A 25,193-nucleotide genomic window follows, 5' to 3' on the forward strand; every position below is an offset into this window, starting at 1 on the left:
CAGCCCCTGCCTGGAGCTGAATATCACCTTTCCAAGCCCTCTCTGGCACATCTTACCTCCATTTTACCACTCCTGCTGTTGAAACAGCCTGTGAGAGTTTTGTCCATATAAACACTCCGGGCCATGTGGTTGAGCTGGGTGTATTTGTTGGGAACTTCAGCATCCAGGCGGTAGGAGAGGTTGTGCAGGATGCAGATGCAATTCTCCACAGACTGCAACGACCACCAGAATAAAAATGCAAGCATCACATTAGGCAGAAAAACACAGAGCAGCTTTTGCTACAGCTAGAGAGAGGACTTACATCATGCAGTAATTAGCTTTCTTTCCAGCAGTTACATTGCTTAAGCTCCTGATCCTGGCCCAGGTTAACCAGTGAATCCTGGATGTGCCCCCCTAGAAGTGTTGAAGGCCAGGCTGGATGGGGCTTGGGGCAACCTGATCTAGTGGGAGGTGTCCCTGCCCATGGCAGGAGGCTGGACTGGGTGATCCCTTCCAGCCCAAACTAATCCATGATTCTATGATGATTCTATGACCCTGATTAAGGCAGCAATGGATGGGAAGGAAGAAGGAGGTAGAGTAGACCCAAGTGAAGGCCACACAGCCCAAGTGCTGTACCATGAACCTCAGTGAACTGACTGACTGAGTGAACCTTATCAGGTCCCACTGCCACAGCCAAGATGATCAACAGGAAAAGAGAGCAGGAGGGCAGAGGGTGGTTCTATCAAACTGCCCACTCTCAAACGCCAAATCGTGAAATTCTTCCTCTTGCCTTAGTCAACTTCCAATGACTTTGTGCAAGTCACAGCTATGGATTAGGGGATGGTTTTTACCACGATCAAGCTTTTAAGCCTCCTGGATGTCAGAATGCACCATATAAAGAGCAAGGGGGAGTTTCTAATAGATACCTGTAACCAACCCCAAAACGTGGTTACATTTCTGAAGAGCTTTATTCCTTATGTGCTCTGAAACTGGTCTTCTTGCAAAAGCCATTCCCAAAAGAGGATTTGCTTAATCCTGAACTGATTTGAAGTAATTTTGGTTTGTGCTGGGCCCTGAGGACTTCAGGTTGTCTGGCTACTATCACAGGAGTCGAACTCCTGAAAATGTGGCTGTAAAAGCTAATTAGGCCAAGGAAAGTGCTGTTTACACAGAGCAGAGTTACACTTGGGGGACTGATGGAAAGATGCCAGCTCCCGGCTTCTTGCTGAACATGATGCCAACCTGGGGCTTATACACTTCTACTGGGTGAATAGATGTGGTAGGAAGAGCAGGACATGGAGGTTAAGCTGCTAGAAGGGTCTCAAGGTGGGAGGGGAAGGAAGGAAAGCATATTGGGGGCTCAGAAGCTGAAATATTTTGCTGTGTGTCTGTGTTTGGCCAAGGGAAATTGTAAAACCCACCTCTCGACTTCAGGCCCAGAGCACAGAGAACTTGCAATCTTACAACAGATCACACTGGGATTTGGAAGGAGCAGCCACAGAGAGCCCAGTCCCCTCTTCTGTTTGTTTGAAAATGATTTTGAGCCTTTCCCAAAGTTGCAATTATTAACTATGGGGCTGAACTCTATCAAACAGCTCAGGCTGAGCATCAGGAGTAGATTTAAGTTAGAAATTAGGAGGAAATTTTTTAGTATGAGGGTGGTGAGAGCCTGGCCCAGGTTGCCCAGGGAAGCTGTGGCTGCCCCATCCCTGGCAGTGTTGAAGGGCAGGTTGGATGGGCCTTGGAGCAACCTGGTCTAGTGGGAGGTGACCCTACCTATGTCAGGAAGGCTGGAACTGGATGATCTTTAAGGTCCCTTCCAACCCAAACCATTCTGTGATTCCAGGATCTGGTACCTTGTCATCAGGCCGGTTGGAGGCCACGCAGTTCTGGGTGTAAGTCATGACGGAATCGATCAAGCCCGGGTAATTCCTCATGGTCTGGCGCCCCATGTCTGCAGAACTCAGGTTTCTGAAGGAGGAGGCCGTTGCAGAACATGTCAGGAGAGAGGAAAGAGGGAGAATTAGTTGGGTTCACTTACTAGTCTCTGTGGGCTTGGTTCTGGCTGTGACTGTAGTTTAAGGATATTTTTGTAGGTTCAGCAAGGCTGGTGGACTGCTCTTATTTGGAGGCCTTCTGTAGGACTGTGCTGGTGCACGGCTCTCTCCTTGTTCTTTAGGACTGCTTTACTGCAGGCCAATGTCCCGTTAAGGAGCTCTGCCTAGAAAACATCCTCCTAGTGAGAATAACTCTCTGATATTTTGCCTCAGAGGCTGTGCATGTGATGCACACAGACTCATCGCCTCCTTGGAAGTGTTTCCAAAGGGAAGACTGAAAAAAGACCAGCTGGGATTATTGTGAAAATCAGGAAGTTGTGAGTGGTGTTGAGCATGGAGCTACACAGGGTCAGCAGCAACATTTGTGCGGCAACTGGGGGCAGAGATGCTGCAGAGCAGCAGTCTCTCTGGCCAGACACACTGCCCGGTTTGGAATGTCATGTATTCCTGAGCACTGCTTGCTGGCAGGACAAGGGAGTTTTTCTAGTAATAGGAAACGATTTTTTTTGTTGTTTTGTTGTGGGTTTTGGGGGGTTCTTTGGTTGTTTTTTCCTTCCCTGTTTTATTGCCTTGTAGCTTGCAAATGAAAAACAAAGAGAGGTTGGCAGTTGTTGTGAGATATTCACTCCAGGCGTTCCAGAACTGGATTTGATGTTCACTGTGATTTGCAGCCTCCTCATTAGCATGAATTCATCTGCAATCCAGAAATGCTTGAGCAGCAATGGCTCGAGCCCAGGGCAAACCCAAGGCTGTTCTCATCCCTGCGTTATGAAGTGGCAGGGCAGTGAGTCAGAGCAATCCCAGCTCACCCCTCAGAGCAGGGGCTCCGGACCCAACCGCCCTGCTCTCCTGACTCGGCCCGTTCCCCAGCCTCTCGAGCTCCCTGACTGACCTTCATCTGGGGATCCTCACTGGGGATGTCAGACATCACTGCCCCAAATTGTGATAAGGCTCAAGACGGAGTCTGCCTGGAGTTCAACTCCATGGAAAGCTCCTCTCCCAAGCTGTGCAGAAGGAGAGCAGCATCACACTCTTTCCCTCAAAATGGGCTGTTTTGTGGCATCGGTGGGTTGAGACGATCTTAGCATGTGGGGCACCTCACATCCAGCACACACCACAAGCCCCAAGGTGTGACTGCAGGGGGAAGGTGCCTTCCAAGACAAGGAAAGGAGCTGTCAGACACGGTTCCCAGCTGCAGAAGACGATGGTATCACATCTCAGAAGGCCCCTGTGCTGTGCTCTCTCACTGGTTTCATAAGCAGCTCCAGCTCCTGCCGGCTGCGCGGCGGGTGAGGGTGCGGCCGGCCCCGCGCTCCCTCGGGGAGCGCTGCAGTTGATGAAAGTACCTAATTATACAGGGTAGGTTTTATTTTTATTTTTTTTTTTCCCCCACTTGTTCCCAGTGAGACAAGGAGCTTGCATCCAAGTGGAGGAGGGTAGTAGGAGAAGCAGCAAGTCAGGGCGAAGATCCTCTACAAAAGGGCTCTGGCTTTCCAGTGAAAAAACCAGGCTACTCTGGGTTCAGTCTGCACCTCCTGCTTTGGAGCTGACACGTCTGAAGAAGTGAGCCAGGAAAAAGTCCAGGGCCATGGGACTGCTCTGGACTAAACTGTTGTTAAATCCAGTGGGAAAACGCTTGTTTTCCCCACATGGAGAATTCTGTCCTTTTGTCACCTAAAACCCAAACCAGTTTGTCTTCTAGCAACCAAAATTGTCTCTGGAAGCCTCAAAAAGTTGAAGGGAAAAGATGTCAAGTTTTCTGGGCTGAGCTGAACAGCCAGGCTGCAGTATTGCAGCCCTCCTGTGACAAAGCAACCTCCGTTTTCCAAGCAGAAACAGCAAGAACAAACTTCTTAAAAAAAAAAAAAAAAGAAGGAAAAGAGCTACTAGAAAAAATATTTTACATTTAATTTTTTTTTTTTTCCTACTCTTAGTCAGGAAAACTTCCTCAAGGAGAATTTTTTATTAACACAACTACAGAGAGTGTGTGTTTAGCTTACTGTGAGAGGAGTTAGCCAGCTCCAGCTGTTGCTACAAGCTACAGGGAGTCCCTGCTTGTTGACTCACCTCAGACAACCTGTAGCATTGAAGAATACCTCTGGGTCAATAATTTCTCTTGTCCTGTTGCAGCTGCCATCAGACCAGCCAGAGAACGGGATGATAACACAGTCTGTCAAGACGGGGAGGGCCTCCTGTATCAACTCTTCTTTTAATTCATCAGTGGAGGAGAGGTTCCAGAGCAGTCCTAGGGAGGAGGTGGGAAACAAGCTCGAGGTCAAGCAGAGGGTCAACGTGCATTAGGAACTTTGTAGAGTTAGAGGGATTTCCAGCAACAAAGCCCTTCTTCACTCCACCCCTCTTTGAACTAGGCTGCCCTAAGACCTAGACTCTGTCTGCCCCCATGGGAGACAGGCAGGATGGGCACCAGGACCATGGTATCATGCAGAGGTGGGCATCTAAATGTCCTCCCAAATCCAGTGTTTATTGCCATTAAGTTGCATGGGGAAGGATCTCTCCAGGGAGCTCATAAAGGCTCGCACACAAGGCCTCAGTCACAGCTGAGGAGAACTCACACTCATGTGAATCCTTCAAGAAAAAGTGGGACATCCATGAGATAACCTGCCCAACCACACTGGGATTGCGAGCACCCTTGGCTTTCCCTAGAAACAGCACAGGGACCAGGGGTGCAGGGAAGCAGGGGAATGGCAGGGTGACCAGAGCTGTGGGGGGAAACCTGGGGCAGAGGCTTCCTCAATGGACTCTCTTGATATGAGGAACCCTTAGGGGAGGGACACTGAAGGGCCAGAACCTCCTCTGCCTTCTGTTTTAAGTTGCCATTTGGTGCATCAGGAGCATAAAACCTCCCCTCTGTGGTGGGGCAGCACTGCGGCTACTGGGAAACATGGACCACAGGCAGGGAGGAGCATGGTCCTTGCTGAGGGCTGAGCAGTGAGCTGTGTACCTGTCAGTTGCTTCTGAATTTCAGTGTTCCCTGTCCTCCTGAGGAGGCTCACACACTCCCGTATCCCGTTCTGCCGCCGGGTTTCTATCTTGTTGGTTGGATTCTTGAAGACCAGATTCCGGAGGGCTCCGGCTGCCGCCCGCTGCACGTTCTGGTTCGTGCTGCGGAGCAGCTCCACCAGCTTGGCAATGCCCCCCAGCCGATAGACCTGGAAAGACACAAGGCCATCAGCATGGTGTGCAGAGCTTTGCTGCCACTGGGACAGCTGGAACTGTCACGGCAAGGCAAGGAGCCAACACGGCACGTACTCAGGGGAGCAGGACAAGCAGACAGCCAGTACGGGATGGCCAGAGCTTGCAGATGGAAAGTCTGGTTTGGGCCACAGGTCATGAGAACAAAGGTGCTGGTGTTGAGGTTGGAGCTTCAACTCTAGATTTCTGTGAGTAATGGCCACAAAGTGAGTGCTTTGCTGATGCAGATGTGCTTGCTCCCACAAACTTTCACCTACTTCCATCCACTTGCACCAGGTGGAAATGTTGCTCTGCCTATCTGTAGAGACCATTTATAGCCATTTAATGACCTGGTGTGGTAATTTATCTGCATCCTGAAATCACAGGTTGAGCTTAGAGAGATGGTCATGGTAGAGTGTAAACACCTTCAAGGTCAGCCAGAAGCAGTTCTGTCCCATACTGGGCAGCATGGGAAAGGGGTATGAACACAGGACACCACACACGCCAGGGGGGTCTGGAGAAAAATCCATCCAGCTGAGGTCTCCAAAAGGATGAGACCCCACGGTAGGATGTTGTCTCCTGGGGACATGATCCTGCATGGAACCCCTCCTGGCACAGACCAGCCCCTGGGGATTTGCTGACAAGAGAATGAATGAGCACCTTCAGAAGGGAAAGAAAACAAGCATGTGCTGGGATGACTCACAGACCTGCTCTGACACATCTTTCTGGGAAGCAGTGGGACAAGCCAGTGCTCAGAGAGTGTTTTCAACTGTAACAAAGGGTGTGGCCACCCCACAATTAGTGGCTGTAAAGTGGGTTGGGGGTACCTGCCCTTGGTGCAGCCAGGGCACAGAGGGACATCACCACACTGGACCACCATGTCCTGCTCCACTACCGTGCTGGCAAATGGAAAACCACCACCCTAGGGATGGCATCTTGATAAACCTGTGTTTACAGGACTACAGACATGCCAGGGTGGGGAGAAAGTTTGGTGACAGTCTTGCTACAGCAGATCCATCCTGGAGACTGCCCCTTGGCTGCATGTTGGCATAAATTCAGTGATAGGAGACTAAGTGCACAAGAAAAATAATCTGTGCTACAAAAAGGGTTTCTGTTTAATCAAATAGCTTTGTAGTAGGAGGTGTCCCATGGCAGGAGGGCTGAAACTGGATCATCTTTAAGGTCCCTTCCAAATGAAACCATTCTTGATTCTATAATTCTAGGATACATGATCACTAATTAACCCGTTGGCTTAGAGGGCTGAAAATGGCTGAAATGGCTGAAAATGTCACTGAGCAACGCACAGTCAAGGTCAGAGTGGGATTTAGGGTAATTTCGTGTGGCTCTGACACTGCAGCTCTGAGATAGCAAAGGATTCATGTGGAACCAGATGCAGTTGCATCCAGGAGAGGACACTGGGTCTGGGTGGCTGCTCCCATATCACCAAAACCCACCAATCTCTGTCACAGCAGCTCATGGTGATGATGTGGACACAGTCTCCTCTGCTGCCTGGTAACTGTTCCCCCGTGTTAAAATCTTGACTGACTGTTATTAAGAGAAAGTGGCCACAAATAGTTGGAAAATCTACTTAATTATCTTCTTGATGTGACTAATGAGGTATAAAAGCTCCATCATGGAAATTAAGGTGACAAATGGACCCTTGGTACTGAGGAAGACCAGTTTCCTCCATTTCATGTGCCACCACATCCAGCTCTAAAGGACTTGGCTCACCTCTTGCTTGGCAGACTCATCCTGGAAGCAGGTGTGCTGGAGGTAGTAAGCACCCATGGCCTGGTGTTTGTCATCAGAAGAGCACAGAAATTGGATGGCTTTCTGGATGGTCATCATGCTGCCATCTATCTCATCGCCACATATTCTGTGTTAAAGAGAAATACAACATTGGTTGAGTGCTCAGCCCAAAGGGCTGCCTCAGTACTGGGAATTATTAGGAAGGAATCAACTGTGTAAAACTAATCACAAGATACAGTTTCATAGCCACAAAAAACAGTTCTACATCAAAATGTAAAATACAATCACATTGCTGCATAAACCTCAGGGTGAACCTTTCGTGCATTTCTCTGTCTCAAAAAAAGAGATGATAAAAGTGGAAAATACACCATGGAGGACACTAAGGCTAATAAATTGTGGACCAAATCTATCCAGAAACAAAGGAGACAGAAAGTAAAAGCTCAGTCAAGGTGCTAGATGCCTAATCATGTGTAAAGTGGAAGGTTTAATGAAGAGAGAACCAATATTCACTGTTCCTCAAATAAAAGAATAAGTGGACAAGAGTGAATCTAAAGCAATCTAAAGCTTTTCCCACACTGTGTCATCCTTTGATGTGAGATGTGGTGGAAGCAAAAATGTGAGAATAGGTGATGGTCTCAGGAGGCAAGAGCAGATCCCTTCCAAAAAGGTGACTGGCATGTCTGGAGTGATGGGATGGAGAAATATTGAGTTTATGAAATACTAATAATAGCACCAGACATCCTGCTCCCAGGGCATGTTTACATGGGTTGTCTCAAGCACTTCACAGAAGTTCACCACTGTCATCATCCCCTCCTATAGCTAAAGAATGTGCCTAGAGACTCCAGAGGAAGGATATGAATACCTCTGGCTTGGAGCAGGACTGCAACCTTGGAAACAAACACCTGATGAGTTGTCCACTTGTTTACAAATACGAAGGTCCCACTCTCTTTGGTTTCTACTTACTTAGCATCATCTATGATGTTTCCACCCCATAAAATTAGAAAAGGCTATGGAATTTCAGCTTGATGAAGGGGCTCTGAGCTGCAAAGCTTGTCTGTGTTTGCAGTTATATCAGTTACTCCCACAGAAGTTACTCTCTCTTCTCAGCATCCTTGCACCCTGGGTCTGCAGCTGGAGCCCTGCTCACAGCAGCAATGGTTGTGTTGGGTTTCATCAGAGTAAATGACTCACAAAGTTCAGGACTTGAGAAGAGTCCAACACCAAACTCCTGTTTGGTTGTGTCCTGGTTTGAGCCAGGATGAAGCCACTTTTCCTTATACTGAATTTTTTTCCTTCAATAAGTTTTCCAGCTTGGAAGTGGCTTCATGAAACCAGGGCAGGTTGTTACTGTTTCAGCAGGGACAGGATCCAAATGGGAAATGTTTTGTTAGAAGTGGATGAAAACAAGAAATGGGGGGCTTTGCTAGGAGGACAAGGTCATGGTTGTGCCTGACTTCTGTTACTCCCTGCTCAGGATCCAGTTGCAAATGACGGGGAGTTTCACCTGAAGACTGAACCACATCAGTTTGCACACAAGTTCTTGCTCCATGTCACACCAGTGAGTGACCATGCAGAGGGGCTAATCATCATCAGACAATCCCATAGGCTGACAAAAATGAGGGTTTTTTTTAGTAAGTTCTTTAAATTTACCTATTCCATTTGAAGTGTCAAGTATTACTATAAGGCAGTGGATTCTTCTAGGCCCAGGATATGCAGACTCTGATTGTGCTAAAGAAATGTTAGGAATAAAGATCTAGAATGGGGACCCAGGTGTGGTCACCACCACCAGCAGCTTACAAGATAAAATATTTTGTCCTTAAGCAACCAAAGGTCCAGAGAACAATATCCACAGTTCTATAGTAAATCCCATTCAAAAGATCAAAAGCCAAGGATTATACTGTGACTCTGGAAGCATGAAAGACTCTTTTGTCTCCCCTACCCTCACTGGTAGAAAGTTGTACCCAGATTAAATTACTCATTTAAGCACCTGTGTAGTCAACACAGAGAAACAGATGCTTCCAAAAAGCAACTTGCCTTGGTGTCTTAGACATTTTTCCTAAGACTGGAAGTGCTGCCCTCTGGAGATACCCTCCCTCTGTTGGATACAGGAATGAGAGGCTTGGATTGGACCTTCAGCATCCAGTGTCTAAGGTCAGATGAACCTCATTCCACCTTTATTTCTACACTAACTAGAAAACATCACTTCATCATTTGATTTTTCATCAGTTTGAGTCTCTGTCAAAACCTGACTCCAAGGAACTTCCATGACACTTGCAAAAAGGAAACTCAACACTGGCAAGACAAAGCTCAAACTAGAAACTATGGAACCTCAGAAATCCTTGGTTTGGATCCAGGATGCTGTGATTTTTTCTTAGTCTTCTTCAAGCTCCTGAGGCACACAATGGAGCTGACACACCGATGGATCCAGCATCATAGAATCATAGAACTATTCAGGTTGGGAAAGCCCCTTGGGATCAACGAGTCCAATCATCATCCCTACTCTACAAAGTTCTCCCCTAAACCATCTCCACCAACACCACATCCAAACGACCCTTCAACACATCCAGGGATGGTGACTCAACCACTTCCCTGGGCAGCCTGTTCCAGGGAAAGTCTCCTTTGAGAATTCAGACCTGGGCTGGCAGTGTGGGGAGGGAGGCTTATCAATAAATGTACCAGGTCAGTGGTCATGCAGCATATGTCATCATGGGGAATTGAATATGTTTTGTTTGGTTGGTTTGGGTTTGGTTTTCTTTTGTTTGTTTCTTTGTTTTTCTCTTTAATTTACGAATACTCCCAAGTCAGATGCGCTTTTCGTGAGAAAGAAGGATGTCCACTTGGTCCAGCTATTCTAGGAAGGTAATATTCTACACATCCACCTCATAAGAGGGTCAAATCCTCCAACAGCAGTGTCAAAACTAGGCACCCAGGTCCAGTTTTGTGTGGGAAGGGATGGGGAAGGTTCTGTTTCCATTCCTGGCTTCCCCAACAGGAGAAGTTCACAGAGGGTGAAGCAGCAGTGATTCCTCTAATATAATCACCCTGGCAAAGCATGAGCTAATGGCAGACTGATCACCAGCCAGACAGGGATATTTCTAACCAGATCTACACTATGAGAACAACAGTCTGCTCCAAGACAAATTCTTGGACCATGGCCATCTCCAAACTGGGCCAATGTGCCTGGTAGGAAGAGCTCCATAGGTGGTTGTTCTTCCACAAGAAAGGAGCAACCAGAGTAGGGAGAGAACTCAATTAGAACTGATTCAACAAGAGACAAACTAGGTGATCAGATTAGGTGGGGAAGGGAAACAAATACTTCAGAGGATCAGGTTGACAGGAAGGCAAATTCCCTCATTTGGCACTAATGTCTTTTGTTTACTTTATATTAGCAGATTGGTTTGTGTTAATCAGCTCTAAGGCTCCATCCTGGTTGTTAGGATTACAAATCCCAGGAGAGGAGTAAGCCAGAAAACTCTAATGAATTCCAGTATTCATGAACAAAATCAGAGTGAAGACACTCAAAACAGAGTGCTGAGCACATCCAGACCTTCCAGAGTCAGGCCATTCTGGAGCAAACCCAATAGTCATGCTCCATGCCAAGCAGCTATGTCCACCTCTGGGACATGACACCAAGGTTTTGATGCTACTGAAAGCTCAGCTGGAGCTTCCCCTCAGGCTGTGCTGGATGGGCAGATACCAGGCAAGATGGGCACAGATTGACACTGAGCCTCACCACGTGCAGCCACACGGGCCCTGCCAGGAGAGCATCACACACAGCTCCGTGGGGATTGCTCAGGATGCAAGTGCACAGGGCAGACAAGTTCACACAACAAGAATCACTCAAAGGATCGTATCACAGAAGGAGCCAGTGCTGGGAAATGCTCATTTTTAGATGCAGTTTTCCCCAAACAAGAACAAAACAAAATGAAGGGGCCTGTCATAATGGATCTTTATTCATTGTATGGCAGAGCCCTGGAGAATTCATATTTTTATCCTGTTGTCTTTATTTACCTGAAAAGGGAGGAGAACTATTGGAAAATACCCTCAGTACCTTTCCTGACTCTTTCAATTACTTTTGTATCATTTCCAGAGGCTCCTGCCCTGGAATGAACATTTTCAGGGCACACACTGACTGTCCCTGAGGATGAGGCACAGCTCAGAGGCTGCTGCAGCTTGGCTGGGGTCAAGCCTGCCTCATCAGAGACAAATATGATGGAACAGAAAATCCCAAAGGTTTCTCCAGCCTTTACTGCCTCTTCCATAGCTGCCAGCTCAGGTATTCAAGGCCTTAAGCAGAGTAGCACCAAGATACGAGGTATTTCCAGGTGCCTCAAGAGACACTTGCTTTCACATGATCTCTGCTGAGATGTTTCAGTCCCTTTCTCACACGTACAGAGAACACCAAAGGGAAATACATCTATGTCTTAAAACGAGGCCAAAGGTGCATGTGGTATTGTGGAAGACAAGGCATGTTGTAGGTGTCCATTAATGGCTCCTGATCTGTATCAGCCACCCTTCAGCTGGGGAATGTCTGCAGACACCCCAGCTCACAGCTTCTGTGAATACCCTGAATCCTTCACAAGGGGGGGAGGAGGTTAGTCTGGCTTCTCCATAATGTCTCCAGCTCAGACACTTGGGTTTCCCCTGAAGGCAACCAAGAGGCACTGACTTCATTAGGGTGCACCTCGCTGGCCTGCCTCAGATTTCAGCTCCTTTGGCCACCGACTCTGCAAGGCCAACAGGAGCACCGAGCTCAGATTGAGGTGGCTCCTCAAGTGACATGGACACAACCACTTGGCTACTGCACAGGCTGTGGCAGAGCCACAGTCACCACGTAGCATGATCTGGCCTGGCCCAGGGCTGGCAGCCCCATGTGGCAACCGAAGCACTGCCTGCAACTTTTCTGCAAGTGGAACTAATCCAGAGTCAGCTGGAGGTAGCTGTGGTTTTCTTGTACCTCAGGCTCCAGCTGGAAGGGGACAAAGACTAGACATCCTTCATTACTGCTTCTCCTTATCACTGCCTGATGACCAGAGAGGATGTAGAAACTCTTTTCCTGACTGGGCTGAATTGCAACACGTTATTTAGCTAAAAGCTGGCCAGCTCAAGGTGACACACTCACTTGGAGGGTGTTGCAAGTACCACCCATCAGAGGAAATGGTTAAAAGCAGGCAAATACACAGAGTCTTCACCAGCTCCTGGAACCACAGCTGCTGCCAGTTTCCATGATGAAATCCTGCAGATCTGCAGGACACCATCAGTTGCCAAAAAGGAGAAGGGTTCTGGGGAGGAGAGGGAGCCCTGGACACCAAGAAGGCTCCCTCCAGCCCTATCAGAGAAAAGAGTTCACTCCAGAAAGCTGCGTTGTGGCAAAATGTGGGTGCTGTTCATTGAGAGCAGCTCTGGGCAGGAGCCACCAGAGTAACCCATGAACTTCTGAGCCCAGGACAGACAGACTGAGCTTGGAAATTTGTTCCAGGTACGACACAATGCTTACAAAGGATTAAGCCCTTGATTGGTTACAAAGTTTGTCTGGAAGGGACATCAGAAGGTCCCTCTCTGCTCACTGAAGCAGGAGCATAATGAGAGGGGTGGTGGAAGAGAACATACTTCAGGAGTGTGTTCCTGAAAGCAAGTCAGCACCATTTAACCTCCTGATCTGAACAAACTGCAAAGCTCAGATTTCATCACCAGAACCAGGACTGTGGGGTAAGTAAAACCACACATTGTGGTTTAGTTTATCATAGAATCATAGACTGTTTTTTACCAAAAGACATTTAGGTGTTGAACTAGTCATCAGCCAGCTGGAGGAAAGGTGCTTTCATCAACTGCAGTTGCTTCTGTAAGAGGAAAGACTCCTCTGAGAGACAGTTACTGAAGAGACAGCTCTTCCATGTCTTGCAAAGCCAAAGCCAGTTCAATACATGGAAGCAACCACACGGTCAAGAACAGTTCCAGAAATGAAATATCTTTGTGACCAAATGCAGAGGGACTGTTCAGTACAGAGAGCCTGACAGTTCCTGCATGCTCAGTATTTTGATATCTACACATCACTCACACTACCTCAGAACATTGAGTGGCCCCCCTTTTCATCTCACACCATCTAAGGAGATCAGATCTGCAGCTCAGGACACCTGAGAAGCACCACTCTTGAACCAGTGCCGACCCTGCCCACAGTCGCTGCAGGGCTGAGCAGTTTTGAATCACACACAGACCCAGTGGGTCACAGGTCCCACTGTGCCCACGCTCACAGCAATGCACCTCACCCCACTGGATCACCTCTGAAAGTGTGGAACCTATCAAGCCCCTCCAACCTCCCAGAGATGGTTTACTGCCCTGCAGACAAGATACCCACCTACACAGGAGATTTGCAGCACGAAAACTGAACACAGAATTATCCTTGTTATAAAGGCAAAAGCTGTTCCTGGAGAACTACTAGAATAGGAGCAGAGCTTCAGACAGGGAACCACCAGCAGGTACTACCCAGCCAAGCCCTCTTCCTCCATGTGGAGGTCAATAACGGGATGCCTACAAGCAAACCTCTCCCCGATCAAAGATCAGGCCACCCAAATGAAGCTCGAGCTCTCCAAGTGCAGAAACCTCCACAATGAAACAGCCCTAGACAGCAAAGAGAGGCCACATGGTCCTAACCCATCTCTGAAGGCCCCTTCCCACAAGAGCACACCACAGAGCAAGGCTACCAGTGACCTGCCAGACACTCTGTAACCATAGAATCATCATAGAATGGTTTGGGTTGGAAGGGATCTTAAAGAACATCCAGTTCCAACCCCTGCACGGGCAGGGACACCTCCCACCAGCCCAGGTTGCTCCAAGCCCCATCCAACCTGCCCTTCAACACTGCCAGGGATGGGGCAGCCACAGCTTCCCTGGGCAACCTGGGCCAGGGTCTCACCAGCCTCATGGTGAAGAATTTCCTCCTCATGTCTCACCTAAATCTCCCTCTTCCAGTTTTACTCCATTTGCCCTTGTCCTCTCACTCCTTGTCCTCGTCCAAAGTCCCTCCCCAGCTTTCTTGGAGCCCCTTCAGGTACTGGAAGGTGCTCTAAGGTCTCCCAAGAGCCTTCTCCTCTCCAGACTGAACACCCCCAACAGGGCAAATGCCTTAATTTTTTTGTTTTGTTTTGTTTTCAAAGAGGAAAAGATTCCTTAGTGTGTTTCCAGAACTTTAAGGACAACTGTTGCCAGCCTCATCCCTGTGAGTCAAGAGCAGAAGGATGGGTACAAACTGCCCTCCGAACTGATCCAGTTTCAGGGAAGCAGGGGGTGTTTCCCAGCCAAATCAGATTTACTCAGGGGACACAGCCCCAGCTGAGCCTACAACTTGCAGCCCAAGGTTTCCACATCAGAACAGGTTCTGCCAGATGGGCCATGCCCCAAGCCAGGAGAAGTGTATAAACGGAGCCACTCCCTAACCAAGGGGCACCCAGTGCTGTAGAGTGTTCCTCTCACAACAGCTGTTCTTCTTCTTTTCAGAAAATGCCATTAGTCTCCAAGTGACCTTTCCAAAGCAATGACCAAGTTAGAGCACAGCAGGGCTTGCTTTGGAGGGAGCCTGCCTGGAACTAACTTCTCAAAAGCAGTATTTTCTGCAGGCAGAAGCCAGCTGCAGTGCCACGTTTAACCATTCTGCCATCCCTCCCACTGCACTTTTCAAAGAATCCCAGACTGGTTTGGGTTAGAAGGGACCTTAAAGATCATCTAGATCCAACCACCTGCATGGGCAGGGACACCTCCCACCAGCCCAGGTTGCTCCAAGCCCCATCCAACCTGCCCTTCAGCACTTCCAGAGATGGGGCTTCCACAACCTCCCTGGGTCTCACCACCCTCACACTGAAGTATTTCCTCCTAAATCTCCTAACCTAAGCTAAATCTCCCCTCTCCCAGCTTAAAACTGTTACCCCTCGTCCTATCACTACATACCCAAGTAAAAAGCCCCTCCCCAGCTTTCCTGGAGCCCCTTCAGATACTGGAAGATGCTCTAAGGTCTCCTCAGAGCCTTCTCTTCTTGAGGCTGAACAACCCCAACTCAATGCTCTTTAGTCAGAAATTCCCTAGAACAAGTTACTCCCAGTTCATGTAACATTTGTTTCCCATCCCAGAGGAATTACAAAGCTCCTGAACACAGCAAGCCAATGCCACCAGTGCTCCAGGTTGGTCAGGGCTAACTTTGCATGTGTTAAATATGGAGTAACTGGGCACGTGGGAAGCCAGGGTTTCATGACAACCTGCTAATGGTGAGTGACACACACTCTGGGACACACTCAGAACAAAATGAGGGAGGCTGAGCAGAGAATTAGCCAGAGGAATCTGGAAATCAACATTCAGATGTGAAAAAGGGCCTGATTTGGCTCACAGGGCTGAGTGTGAGGGAGGATTTTCCTCGACATTTACATCATGCCTTGGGTCAATGTCAACAACCTCAGTATTGCTGTGAGCTGGGACAAAGGCTCTGAGCCCCCCAGGTCTCACACTTAAGCTGCCATGTGCAATCTCTCTTTTGGACCAGGGACCACCAGGATGCAGACCCTCCTTCTCCAGCCCAATAGAATATTACAACCTTGAACTGCAAAGCTTTACAGTTCAAAACATGTAAAACCATCATGTAAACATGTAAAACATGTAAACCGTGGTCTTCCAAGTCTATGGGTTTTGCAGACCAAATCTCTCCCAAGACTATGGCAGAACATGGCTGGTGCTCCAGAGCTGGAGACAGTGGAGCCATCAGCATCGGGGCAGCTTTGAATCAACATCACTCTAATGCCATCAAAACCTGCTTATTTTTTCAGTGAGAGCTCTGCTGCACTGCACAGATTTATCAGCCTGGGAGTATCTGAGCTCACTGGGGGTTTTACATGCCCTGTTGTTGTAGGCAACATTTGCAAGAATGGACCTGATGCCAAGACATGAAGGACCATCCTCCACCCTTGCATAATTCCTAACCCCAACAAGACTGGATCCTCTGGACAGGAAGAAATCGAACAGCTTCCATTCTCTCCTCTTTCCTGACTAGGCAAATAATTCTTTCAATTTGTGTCTCAGTTTTTTTCTGGAACCCAAATCAGACCATTTGGTGGAAAAAAAAAAAACAAGGGCTGGTTGAAAAGACAGAGGCATAAACACAACTGCCCAGCAGGTTCTCAGCTCTGCTCTGAGTCAGACCCTCAGGAACCAAACCCCTTCAAAGTTAGGTGACCTTATAGGTTTGATTTCTGCCAAATCAAAGCAGTGTGACAGCCAGGAGAGATGCCCAAACTGCACACCAGGCTTTCCACTCCTCAGCTCCTCACCCTCATCTTGCAAAGGAACTGTCAGCTAATACCACCACAGAGACTGGGAGTGTCCAGAGACCCAGTGTCCCACAGCTACAACAGAGATACATCCGCTGAGCCAGACATATTTATTTCCTCCATAGCCTACGAGAAGAAATAAGCCCTTGAAGAGTGTGACTCATCTGACCCACTTTCTCTGCTGCAGGATACGATTAAGCACAGTGTGCACTGGGGAGCAGGTCTCCAGTGGCTACAGAGCAGCTCAGGTGACTGACTCTGATGGAAAGACCTCCACAGCAGATCACAGAATCACAGAACCACCAAGGCTGGAAAAGACCTTTAAGATCATCAAGTCCAGCCTATGACCTGACACCACCACATCTCCAGACCATGGCACGAAGTGCCACATCCAGCCTTTCCTTGAACACCTCCAGGGATGGTGCCTCCACCACTTCCCTGGGAAGTCCATTCTACACTCAATCCAATTCAGCAGACTTACTTGGAGCTGGACTGAGCCTGTCCATAAACGGTGTCCTGCTTGCAGCTCATCATGGGCTGGGCATAGACCACATCAGCCTTGTTGCTTGAGGGGCAGGAGAGGGCTCGTGCTGGCATTTTTTTACTTGTCCTGGTAGTTCCTTGCTGGGTGCTGCAGCTGCTGTAGATGCTCTGGCGGTTCAAGGTTGCCTTGTGCTCTGCCCGACCTCCCACCTGAGTCTTCCTCAGGGTGCCCCGGGGTGGTTCGCAGTAGAGGTCGGGCTCACTGCGGCTGCTCTTCATGTTCTGCACGAAGCAGTAGTCACTGCCAGCCCTGGTGGGGCTGCAGATGGCCTTGCTGTAGTGCCTGCTGCCCCAGCCCTCCATCTGGCTGTAGGAGCTGTAGCGCCTGTTCTCCACGTCCCGCTTCAGGGTCCCGTTGTACAGCTGGGCAGGGGAAAACAGGAGACAAGAGAGTTAGGAGAGGGCTGAGCTGCAGGTGGACGGTGCCGATTCTGCTCCTGTGTGGGTGTCACCAAATTCCTGTGTCTCTGAGGTATTTTGGTGGCCCAAAATTTATGAGATGTTAGCCCTCCTGCAGCCCTTACAAAGGTGCTAAATCCTCCCTTGAAAACTGGGGACACTGAGTGGTCAGGACACGTCATCCAGGAGCTTAAAAGCAGAATTGAAAGCTCAGACGTGACCCAGAGAAAATGTCTTATCTCCAGCACATGGGGCCTAACCCAACCTGAAACTGGAGGAGCTCATGTCACATCTCTTGCTAACACAGAGGAGGATGCCCCATTCTGACCTTCCAGCACTGCCTGCATTTATTTTTCATTTCCTTATGCTATTTTAATAGAATCATGGAATGGTTTGGGTTAGAAGGGACCTTCAAGATCACCCAGTCCCAACCCCCTGCATGGGCAGGGACACCTCCCACCAGCCCAGGCTGCTCCAAGCCCCATCCAACCTGCCCTTCAACACTGCCAGGGATGGGGCAGCCACAGCTTCCCTGGGCAACCTGGGCCAGGCTCTCACCACCCTCACACCAAAGAATTTCCTCTTAAAGTCTAACTTAAATCTTTCAGTTTTAAACCATTCCCCCCTTGTCCTCTCACCACAAGCCCTTGCCTAAAGTTTCTCCCCAGCTTTCCTGTAGGAAAATTTCATTCTCCTTCTATCCACAAGTTCCTTAGGAAAGAAGTAATGGGAGTGAAAAAATCAGTAAGTCTGGATTCTTGAATCTCATTGTGCCAAGAAACAAGTGGAGACAATGAACATCTGCTTAAGAATTACAAGGTGTGTAGTATCAGCTCATACAATGGGATGTTGGGAGAACAATGGGGGATATTCAAGAAGGATTGAGATGACTCAGCCAAGAAGAAATAAAAAAAGAAGAATAAAAGACAGTTAAAAAAACACAGCTGCAATTAGCCAACAAACAAACAAAAAAAAGCTTTAGCTGGTCTGCTGACAGTTCAAAATGTTTTCACCTCTTCACCAAATGTCCTCCAGCTTTGCCCCAATATTCTTTAGCAATACTAAACCTTCTGGATGCCAGTGTTGGCTGGAAGCCTGCAGGGTTGTATCCAAGTGAGAGACAAATCACTGAGGTGTTTACTCCAGAAAGGAAAATAAATAAAGCTTTTTTAGTGCTGTTTGCCCCATGAAATTGAGTTTTTCTACTGCATCCCCCACAGATCTCCAAGATATACATCAAACAGGCATAAAAAGAACCAAAGAATAAAACTGCCTGCCCCATCCCCCCTTGGTTTGACTCAGGGAAGCTCATCTGTGGTCTCCTGTTGGGCCAAGGATTCTTTTCTGACCTGACTTTAATCAGCAGGACCTTGGATGCCTCTTTCTGCAAAAACCAACCAAGGATCCCTTGGGCTGGAAGAGAAGAGTCAACACTGGAACCTTATTATTTCCATGAAGGTTGAAGGCTCAAAGTGTGAAAGGCTGTTCAATCTTTCATGTCACTGAAAAAAACCCCCCATATTTCCTAACCTAGAAACACCCCCTGACAGAGCAATGGGGTGAACTCTGCAGGCTCACCCAGAGTCCTGCTGCTCTGCCCCAACCTCATCCCAGCCCTGAGCACACTCAGCATCCTTCCTGTCTCCAGCACTGCAGAATTGTCATTATGGTAATTAATGAAGCCAAATACTTCCATTAAGGAACTGATCTTCAGGAATGCAGTGAATCTTCTCTGCTGCAGCCCAGAGAGTTGCACAGGTAACGGCTGAAAACTTTTAAAAGGGGTTGCCCAGCTCAGGTGTCAGCTGGGCCAGAAGAACCCCTCCAGTTGACACCCAGATTGCTCTGTCACTTGAGCACCAGCCTGAACAGGTTTTCATTTCTGCAGGTTTGAGTCCAAACAGGTGAATTGCTGGAAGGGGAGAAAAGGGCAGCAAATTCTCTTTGCACTTCTACTCCAGAGGACACAGACCAAACCTGTTGGTACTGCAGCAGGTAACAGGTTTGGTGCACATCACAGAGCTCCCAGGGAGCTGGAGGAAGGATTTGCATGTGATAAAAAGAGCAAGGACAAGGCACCTGGGTAAGTGTGATGGTCTTGGGGGCTCTCCTGGCAGTGGGACAAGCTCACTGCAATTCCCTGATGGCCATGAACAGAGCTTCACTCCATCCAGGTTTTGCTTTGGATGCAGCAACAGCAAAGTGGCCTTTCAGGAAGTCATGATCTACCCCACTGCTGATGACTATGTCCTTCTGAGGTGATGATATCTCATGTGATATAATCCTAATATTTTCTTCATTTTCCTGGGCTCAGAAACCCTGGGGATAGTGAGGAAGGGGACAGGGCTGTGGCAGAGAGGTGCAGGGTGGACTCTGCTGCTCAGTGGAGCGGGGAACCCACTCCCAGGGCTCTCCTGGAGGACAGAGCAGCAGCTTGTTAGATGTCAGCCCTGTCGTCTTCCTTTATGAGTCAGTATAAACTGGGATTGTTTTGCAGGGCTGTCAGAAGCTTGGCAGAGCTGCAGAGCCCCTTGGGCATTTGCTGAAACCAATTCAGCTAACCATGGAAGAGCTAACTTGTTATTTATCTAAAGCTATTGTTTGCTCTCCTCTGTACACACACGGGCTCTTCGCCAGCAGAACGGGCGAGGGGAGGTGTGAGTGTGTCTGCCTTTATAGATCCAAAATGATCTCTTCTTTATTTCCTGTTGTGTTTTATAGTGGCATGTAGCATTGTCCTCTTCCTTGCCAGCCCCAAGATGGGCGAAGCAAAGCCGCTGCCTGTTTGGAAAGACACCCTTCTGCAACACAGGGAGCCCTGAGCAGCAAGTCAGTGCAGGTCCTGGCAGGGCGGGGAAGCCTTTTGCAAACTCATGGGAAAATAGTTCCCGTGTGATGTGAAGCTCATTACCAAAGTCAGTGCATGACTTTTATTGCTGATTCTACTAGATGCTTGGCTGAGCCCATTTTAATCTCTTTCAAGTGGCACGGACCTAATTGGTATCTTAGAATTCCTCTTTGCAGCAGGAGCCTGATCCAAAGCCTCCAAATCGATGAGGAGCCTCCTGCCAGCTTCAGGGGATGTCACACCTGCTTGCCAAATGGTCTCTATGAATCCTTGCACAGAGGTAGCTGGCCTGATCCCTCCTTGGGCTCAGCAAAGTGCCATGTCTGGGCCTTGAGAGCACCTTTCTCAAGCTAAAACCTACATCCTCAATTCAGATGTTCACCAGACTTAAGTCTGAGACCTTCACTCCTAATGCTGGAGCAGAGGTGGCCAAGGGGATGGTGTTCCCTGCGCTGTTATCTCTGCTGGCTGCAGAGATCTGTCAGACAGGATGCACAGTGAGGCAGAAGCAAGGTGCTCTGCTGTCTGGGGAAGAGATGACATCTCTGAAGGTGAAGGTGATGCTATTACAGAGTCTGTGGTTTCATGAGCCACCTGACAACAATCTTGTCACTTTTGCTGTTGCCATTATGTGTGCGGAGTGAGCTCTCCCTGTGCAGAATAGCATTAGTGAAAGGAAATAATCAATCTCTGGCCTTCACACCTCACAAACCACCCAGATTTCCCAACACCCTGGATCTGCCAAGAGCTGTGGGTGTTTGCATGGGGGAGATGGGCCAGGTCCACAACTCTTCCCTTCAGAAGTGTGGAGAAGTGCTGGAAAAGACAAGGAAACCCCTCAAAGTGGGGTAGAGACAGAAAACAGTGATCCCCTCTGTACTTCAAGGTCTGGAAACCATTTTAAGCTGTCACCAACACTTCTCTCCACGGATCTGAGAATTTGGGGCAGCTTGGTAAGTCTCTCCTTTCAGCCAGATGTCAGCAGTCCCTGCTCTTGGAGGATGCAGAAGGATGCTCATTTGCAGTCTGGCAATGTCAACATCCTGAATTTAAACCTGAACTTCCCCTCCCTACTGAGAAAGGAGCCTGTATGTTTGAGGCCAAGCCCTGGGAGCCCTTTATTCATATTAAAACAAGGAGGGGAGGCCCAAGAAGGAAAGACAGTGAAGATGAACACTGATAGCATCTGGGTGCTAAAACATGTCCCTCAGCACTCCATCTACATGACTTTTAAACACATCCAGAGATGGTGACTCCACCACTTCCCTGAGCAGACTGTGTCAGGGCCTGACAAGCCTTTTGGGGAAGGAATTTTTCCTGAAAGGAAAGTAAGGTCTTTCCTTCAGCAGCAGCAGCAAAAACCTGCCTTTAAATAAATAAGCATTTGTGGATCATCAGTTCTCAGCCTGCAACACGGGACAGTCAATTGGAACATCCAACGGCTGCACAAGGCAGGTAAATAAATATTTTTAACTTCTTATTTCAGCTGGGATTAGAACTGGTAAAAAAAATAAACCAAACTGGCATCATCCCAGTCACTGATCATGAGGTCTGCTCTGTATTTTTCTTCCATCAACAATTGTGTTAACCAGGAGAAGTCCCTCTCCTCCTCCCTCATTGCAGAGAAATAGAAGCACAGAGCAAGGCCCCAGGAACTGCTCCCATCTCAGCTGCCCTTCCACCTCGGTGGCCCTCCTAGATAACTGGGTGTTTCTGCCTCCTGCATCTAAGGACGCCATCAGTTCATTACCTACCCCTCATTTTTTTCCCTGGCAATTTGTTTGTTTCTAGAGCAGCAGACAGAGAGAAGGAAAGGGCTCGGCATAAACACGTCAGGAGCAGGTTTCTCCCAGGCTGGAGGGCAAAGCGCAGGCGATGCAACCTGACAGCGTCCCACCCTGCGTGGTGGGTGGGGAGAACTCCTGGTGCTGCTTGCGAAACGCTTCAGCTGCTGCCTGCTGTGCTCTCCATTGCAGGGGGAAAAATTGCAAAACCAGCAAATACATTGTTTATCCATTTCTGAAAGGTTCTTTCCCACCTCTCCTGGGTGCTGCCCTTCCAGATGCGTTTTCATCTGGTTCTTTGCGCAGCTGAGATTTAGGTCTTGGTGGTTAAGTTTGTTCTGACTGGGAAAGGTAATGTCCAAATATGCTACACATGTAAAGCCTCTTGCAAAACCTCCTAGGGACACCACGGTCTGACCAAGTAAGGATGAGCAACTAGAAATCTTTATTCCCTTTAAAAGGTCACCCAAAACACTCTATTTTGGGGATTCTTTTAAACTTGAATGCACCATCACAGCAAAAGACAAAATTTGTCCTGAAATTGTTACAGGACAGAGCTCCCCCCGATGATGAGAGATTTTTGTCCTCAGAGGCAAAGCCAAAGGAATGTTCCTGTCTCATGGCAAACACCCCTGATGCAGATGATGCATTTGGGACAGGAAGCTCTGCAGCTTTCTCCCACACAGAACATTTGTTTAGGAATCTACATGGAGTAGCTGGTGCAGAGGGATCACCAACGTGCACGTTTTTCATTGGTGCCATAACGGACTGGAATGTTGCAGAGACCAAGCTGGGTGGGCCAGCACAGAGCCTGAAACCCCAGAGGTGGAACCCAGAAGAAGAAGAGGGGTGAGCTGGTGGCCCAGTAGCCACTGGTTCCCAACTATTATATGGCAGAATCCAACTCAGTTAACTGCTTTAGTGGGAGTAGCCATCCCAAATATCCCTTGGTCTGGGAGCAGACACATCACTCCTCCCTACGAGCCTCAGGCTGTGGTCAGCTCTGAGGGGATGATGCTAACCTAACATCCATGGAGATGGGCTGGAGCAGCTCTGCTCTGGAGAGAGGCAGAGAGAGTTGGGGGTGGACTTCTGCACTTTGTCCTGTCACTGCATCATCCCAACAGTGCCAAAGCTGACACAGGACCTGGGAATGCCCCTGACTCTCCAGCAGGGATGGACCTGCCAACCCAGCAGAGCCAGGCAAGAGCAGTACTGCTCCGGGTGGGAATTAAGCCTCAGAGGGTCTTTGTTGATGGCATGATCCTGGCTCCACCAACTGCCTTTCCCTGGTGTTCAGAGTTTGGCCATGCACCTCCAAAGCTGTGCCTGCAGCTGGGTGAGCAGCACACACTGCAGCCCATGGGCCACCACCCTAGGACACTGGCTTTGAGCCCAGTGGTGAACAGATCCTATTTTTGGGGGATATTGAGGTGTGAGAGCCAAGGGTGCAGCTCATGCTGAGACTTCTGCCATGACTGCACTGCTCTGGGTGCCCTGCTTAGCTTGCTTAAACCTCCCTTGGGTTTGTCTGTGTAAACTGTGGTCACCACTGCACCTTCTGTGGGACCTCAGGCACTGCTCAGGCCTTACATCAGGACACAGCACAGCCAGCTGGTTTTTTTTTTTGATGGCTTTAGGAAGTAGTGGCCACTCATAACTCACATTGTCAACAAGGTAACAAATGTCTCTAAGGGTCTTCTGCACTCAACAGCTCCTGGATTGAGAGATCACCTACTGCAGAGAGGGTTGCAGTCACTAATGCCCCATCATTGCATCCCATCATGGCCACTGAGGAGATGGGATGGAGGACTTCATCCCTGAAGGCTGAGCCAACCCTCAACATGTGAGCCAAGAAAACACTGCAAACCTGCTGTCCTCAGAGTGCCTGTTTCTGGAGTGGTCCCACTCATTTCAGCATTCCCTGTGCTACCTGACTGCTCAATCCAATGCTAGTTACAGTGATGCTACAAATGAGAACCCCCAGGAGAGGAATAAACAGAAAAGAGTAATTAAGAACAGGTAAATGAAAAGTTTTAGTCTGGTGTTGACTGATCCAGAGAGAGCTCTTCCTCCAGATCAATCATTTCTTTCCCTCTAATATTTGAACATCAGTATCATAAGGTTGGGAAGAAAACTCAGAACTAAAAAACCTGATGCTTCCAAGAAGACACAGGACAGGACAAGGAAATCAGTAATTATAGTTTTGAAGAGCTGTGGGTGGGACAGGACACCTCCTGTCATCTGGAGTCACCATCTAAGGCAATGCCTGAGCTTAAGGCAATATAAGAGCAGTGTCTGTTGCAGGTGCTGTGGATTGAGTTTTCCTGAATGCTATACAAGTCATTTCTCTGAAATACATGAATTTGCCTCTGCAGCTCAAAGATCTTGGGGACTTCCCAGAAACAGTCACAGCTCCAGCTGGAAATAAGCCCAGCAGTTTTGTGTTCAAAAATAGATTTTCTTTGGTTTTGTTCTCATGTCTTAAGTGATGATTACAAAGATCAGGGCCTCCATCACACACAACAGAGTGTCCTGGACACAGCAGTTTAGCCACCTCTGGTTCACCATGGACTTATCCAGCTCATAGCTTTTCTCTGAAGTGTTCTTCTGCATTTACTGATGAGGGAAAGCCTCTCTCCAAACTATCTTACAAGCCTTTTGTTCTAGAAATTAGAATTACAAATAAGAAACGTATTTTTAGAATGCCTTGAACCAGCACAGACTTCAAATGTGTCCATGGACAAAAGTTAAAGTGAAGCCAAGCTGGAGGGTGGTTGGGGAAGTGTGTAAACCTTTCATACTCTTCTGGAAGAAGAAATAAGGAGGAGGTTCCTCAGTGTGGTTGGGGTGTACGATGTCTGCTAAGCTTGTTAAGCAGATTTAGGCTTGAGGTTATATGTTCCAATGTGCCAATGGCACTTGGGACTCATTGCCCCTACCTGCAGTCATCTACCTGTTGGGTGACTGGTCGGATCCAGCTGCCAGTGGAAGGAGATAGGCATCCAGAGGGGCTGATTCATCCTGACCTGACAGATCTCCAAGATAGGGGAGATGAATCACCTTCTCATACCTCTCTCTTTGTTGGCTCTGGGAGGAGTCTAGACGACTTGTTAAAATGGCTGATTTTCAGAGAGACACAGTTAGGTAAGAGAAATCTTACCCTGAATCCTTCACAACTCCCAGTCCCTATTTTTGAAGTAGCCCAGGTCCTGAAGACCTTTACCAAAAACTTCTAGAACAAAAGTGTGTAAGACAGCTTGGAGAGATACTTTCCCTCCTCAGTAAATGCAGAAGAGCTCTTCAGAGAAAAGCCATGAGTTGTGTAAGTCCT

At 48.4% G+C, this 25,193-nt stretch overlaps 1 protein-coding gene across 1 annotated transcript in view; it reads right to left on the minus strand.

Annotated features, from left to right (window-relative positions):
• The window catches only part of PKP1 (plakophilin 1), a 46,945-nt gene that overhangs the window by 11,779 nt on the left and 9,973 nt on the right, over positions 1-25,193 (minus strand). The window contains exons 3-8 of the mRNA XM_051639097.1: positions 16,767-17,191; positions 6,960-7,104; positions 4,999-5,206; positions 4,104-4,281; positions 1,836-1,950; positions 57-212 (exon numbers count right to left, since the gene is read on the minus strand). Of these exons, the coding sequence (XP_051495057.1) occupies positions 57-212; positions 1,836-1,950; positions 4,104-4,281; positions 4,999-5,206; positions 6,960-7,104; positions 16,767-17,191 (1,227 nt within the window). The remainder of the gene's footprint in view (positions 1-56; positions 213-1,835; positions 1,951-4,103; positions 4,282-4,998; positions 5,207-6,959; positions 7,105-16,766; positions 17,192-25,193) is intronic.

Source organism: Apus apus, chromosome 23 (genome assembly GCF_020740795.1).
Source record: "Apus apus isolate bApuApu2 chromosome 23, bApuApu2.pri.cur, whole genome shotgun sequence".
NCBI classification, from domain to species: Eukaryota; Metazoa; Chordata; class Aves; order Apodiformes; family Apodidae; genus Apus; species Apus apus.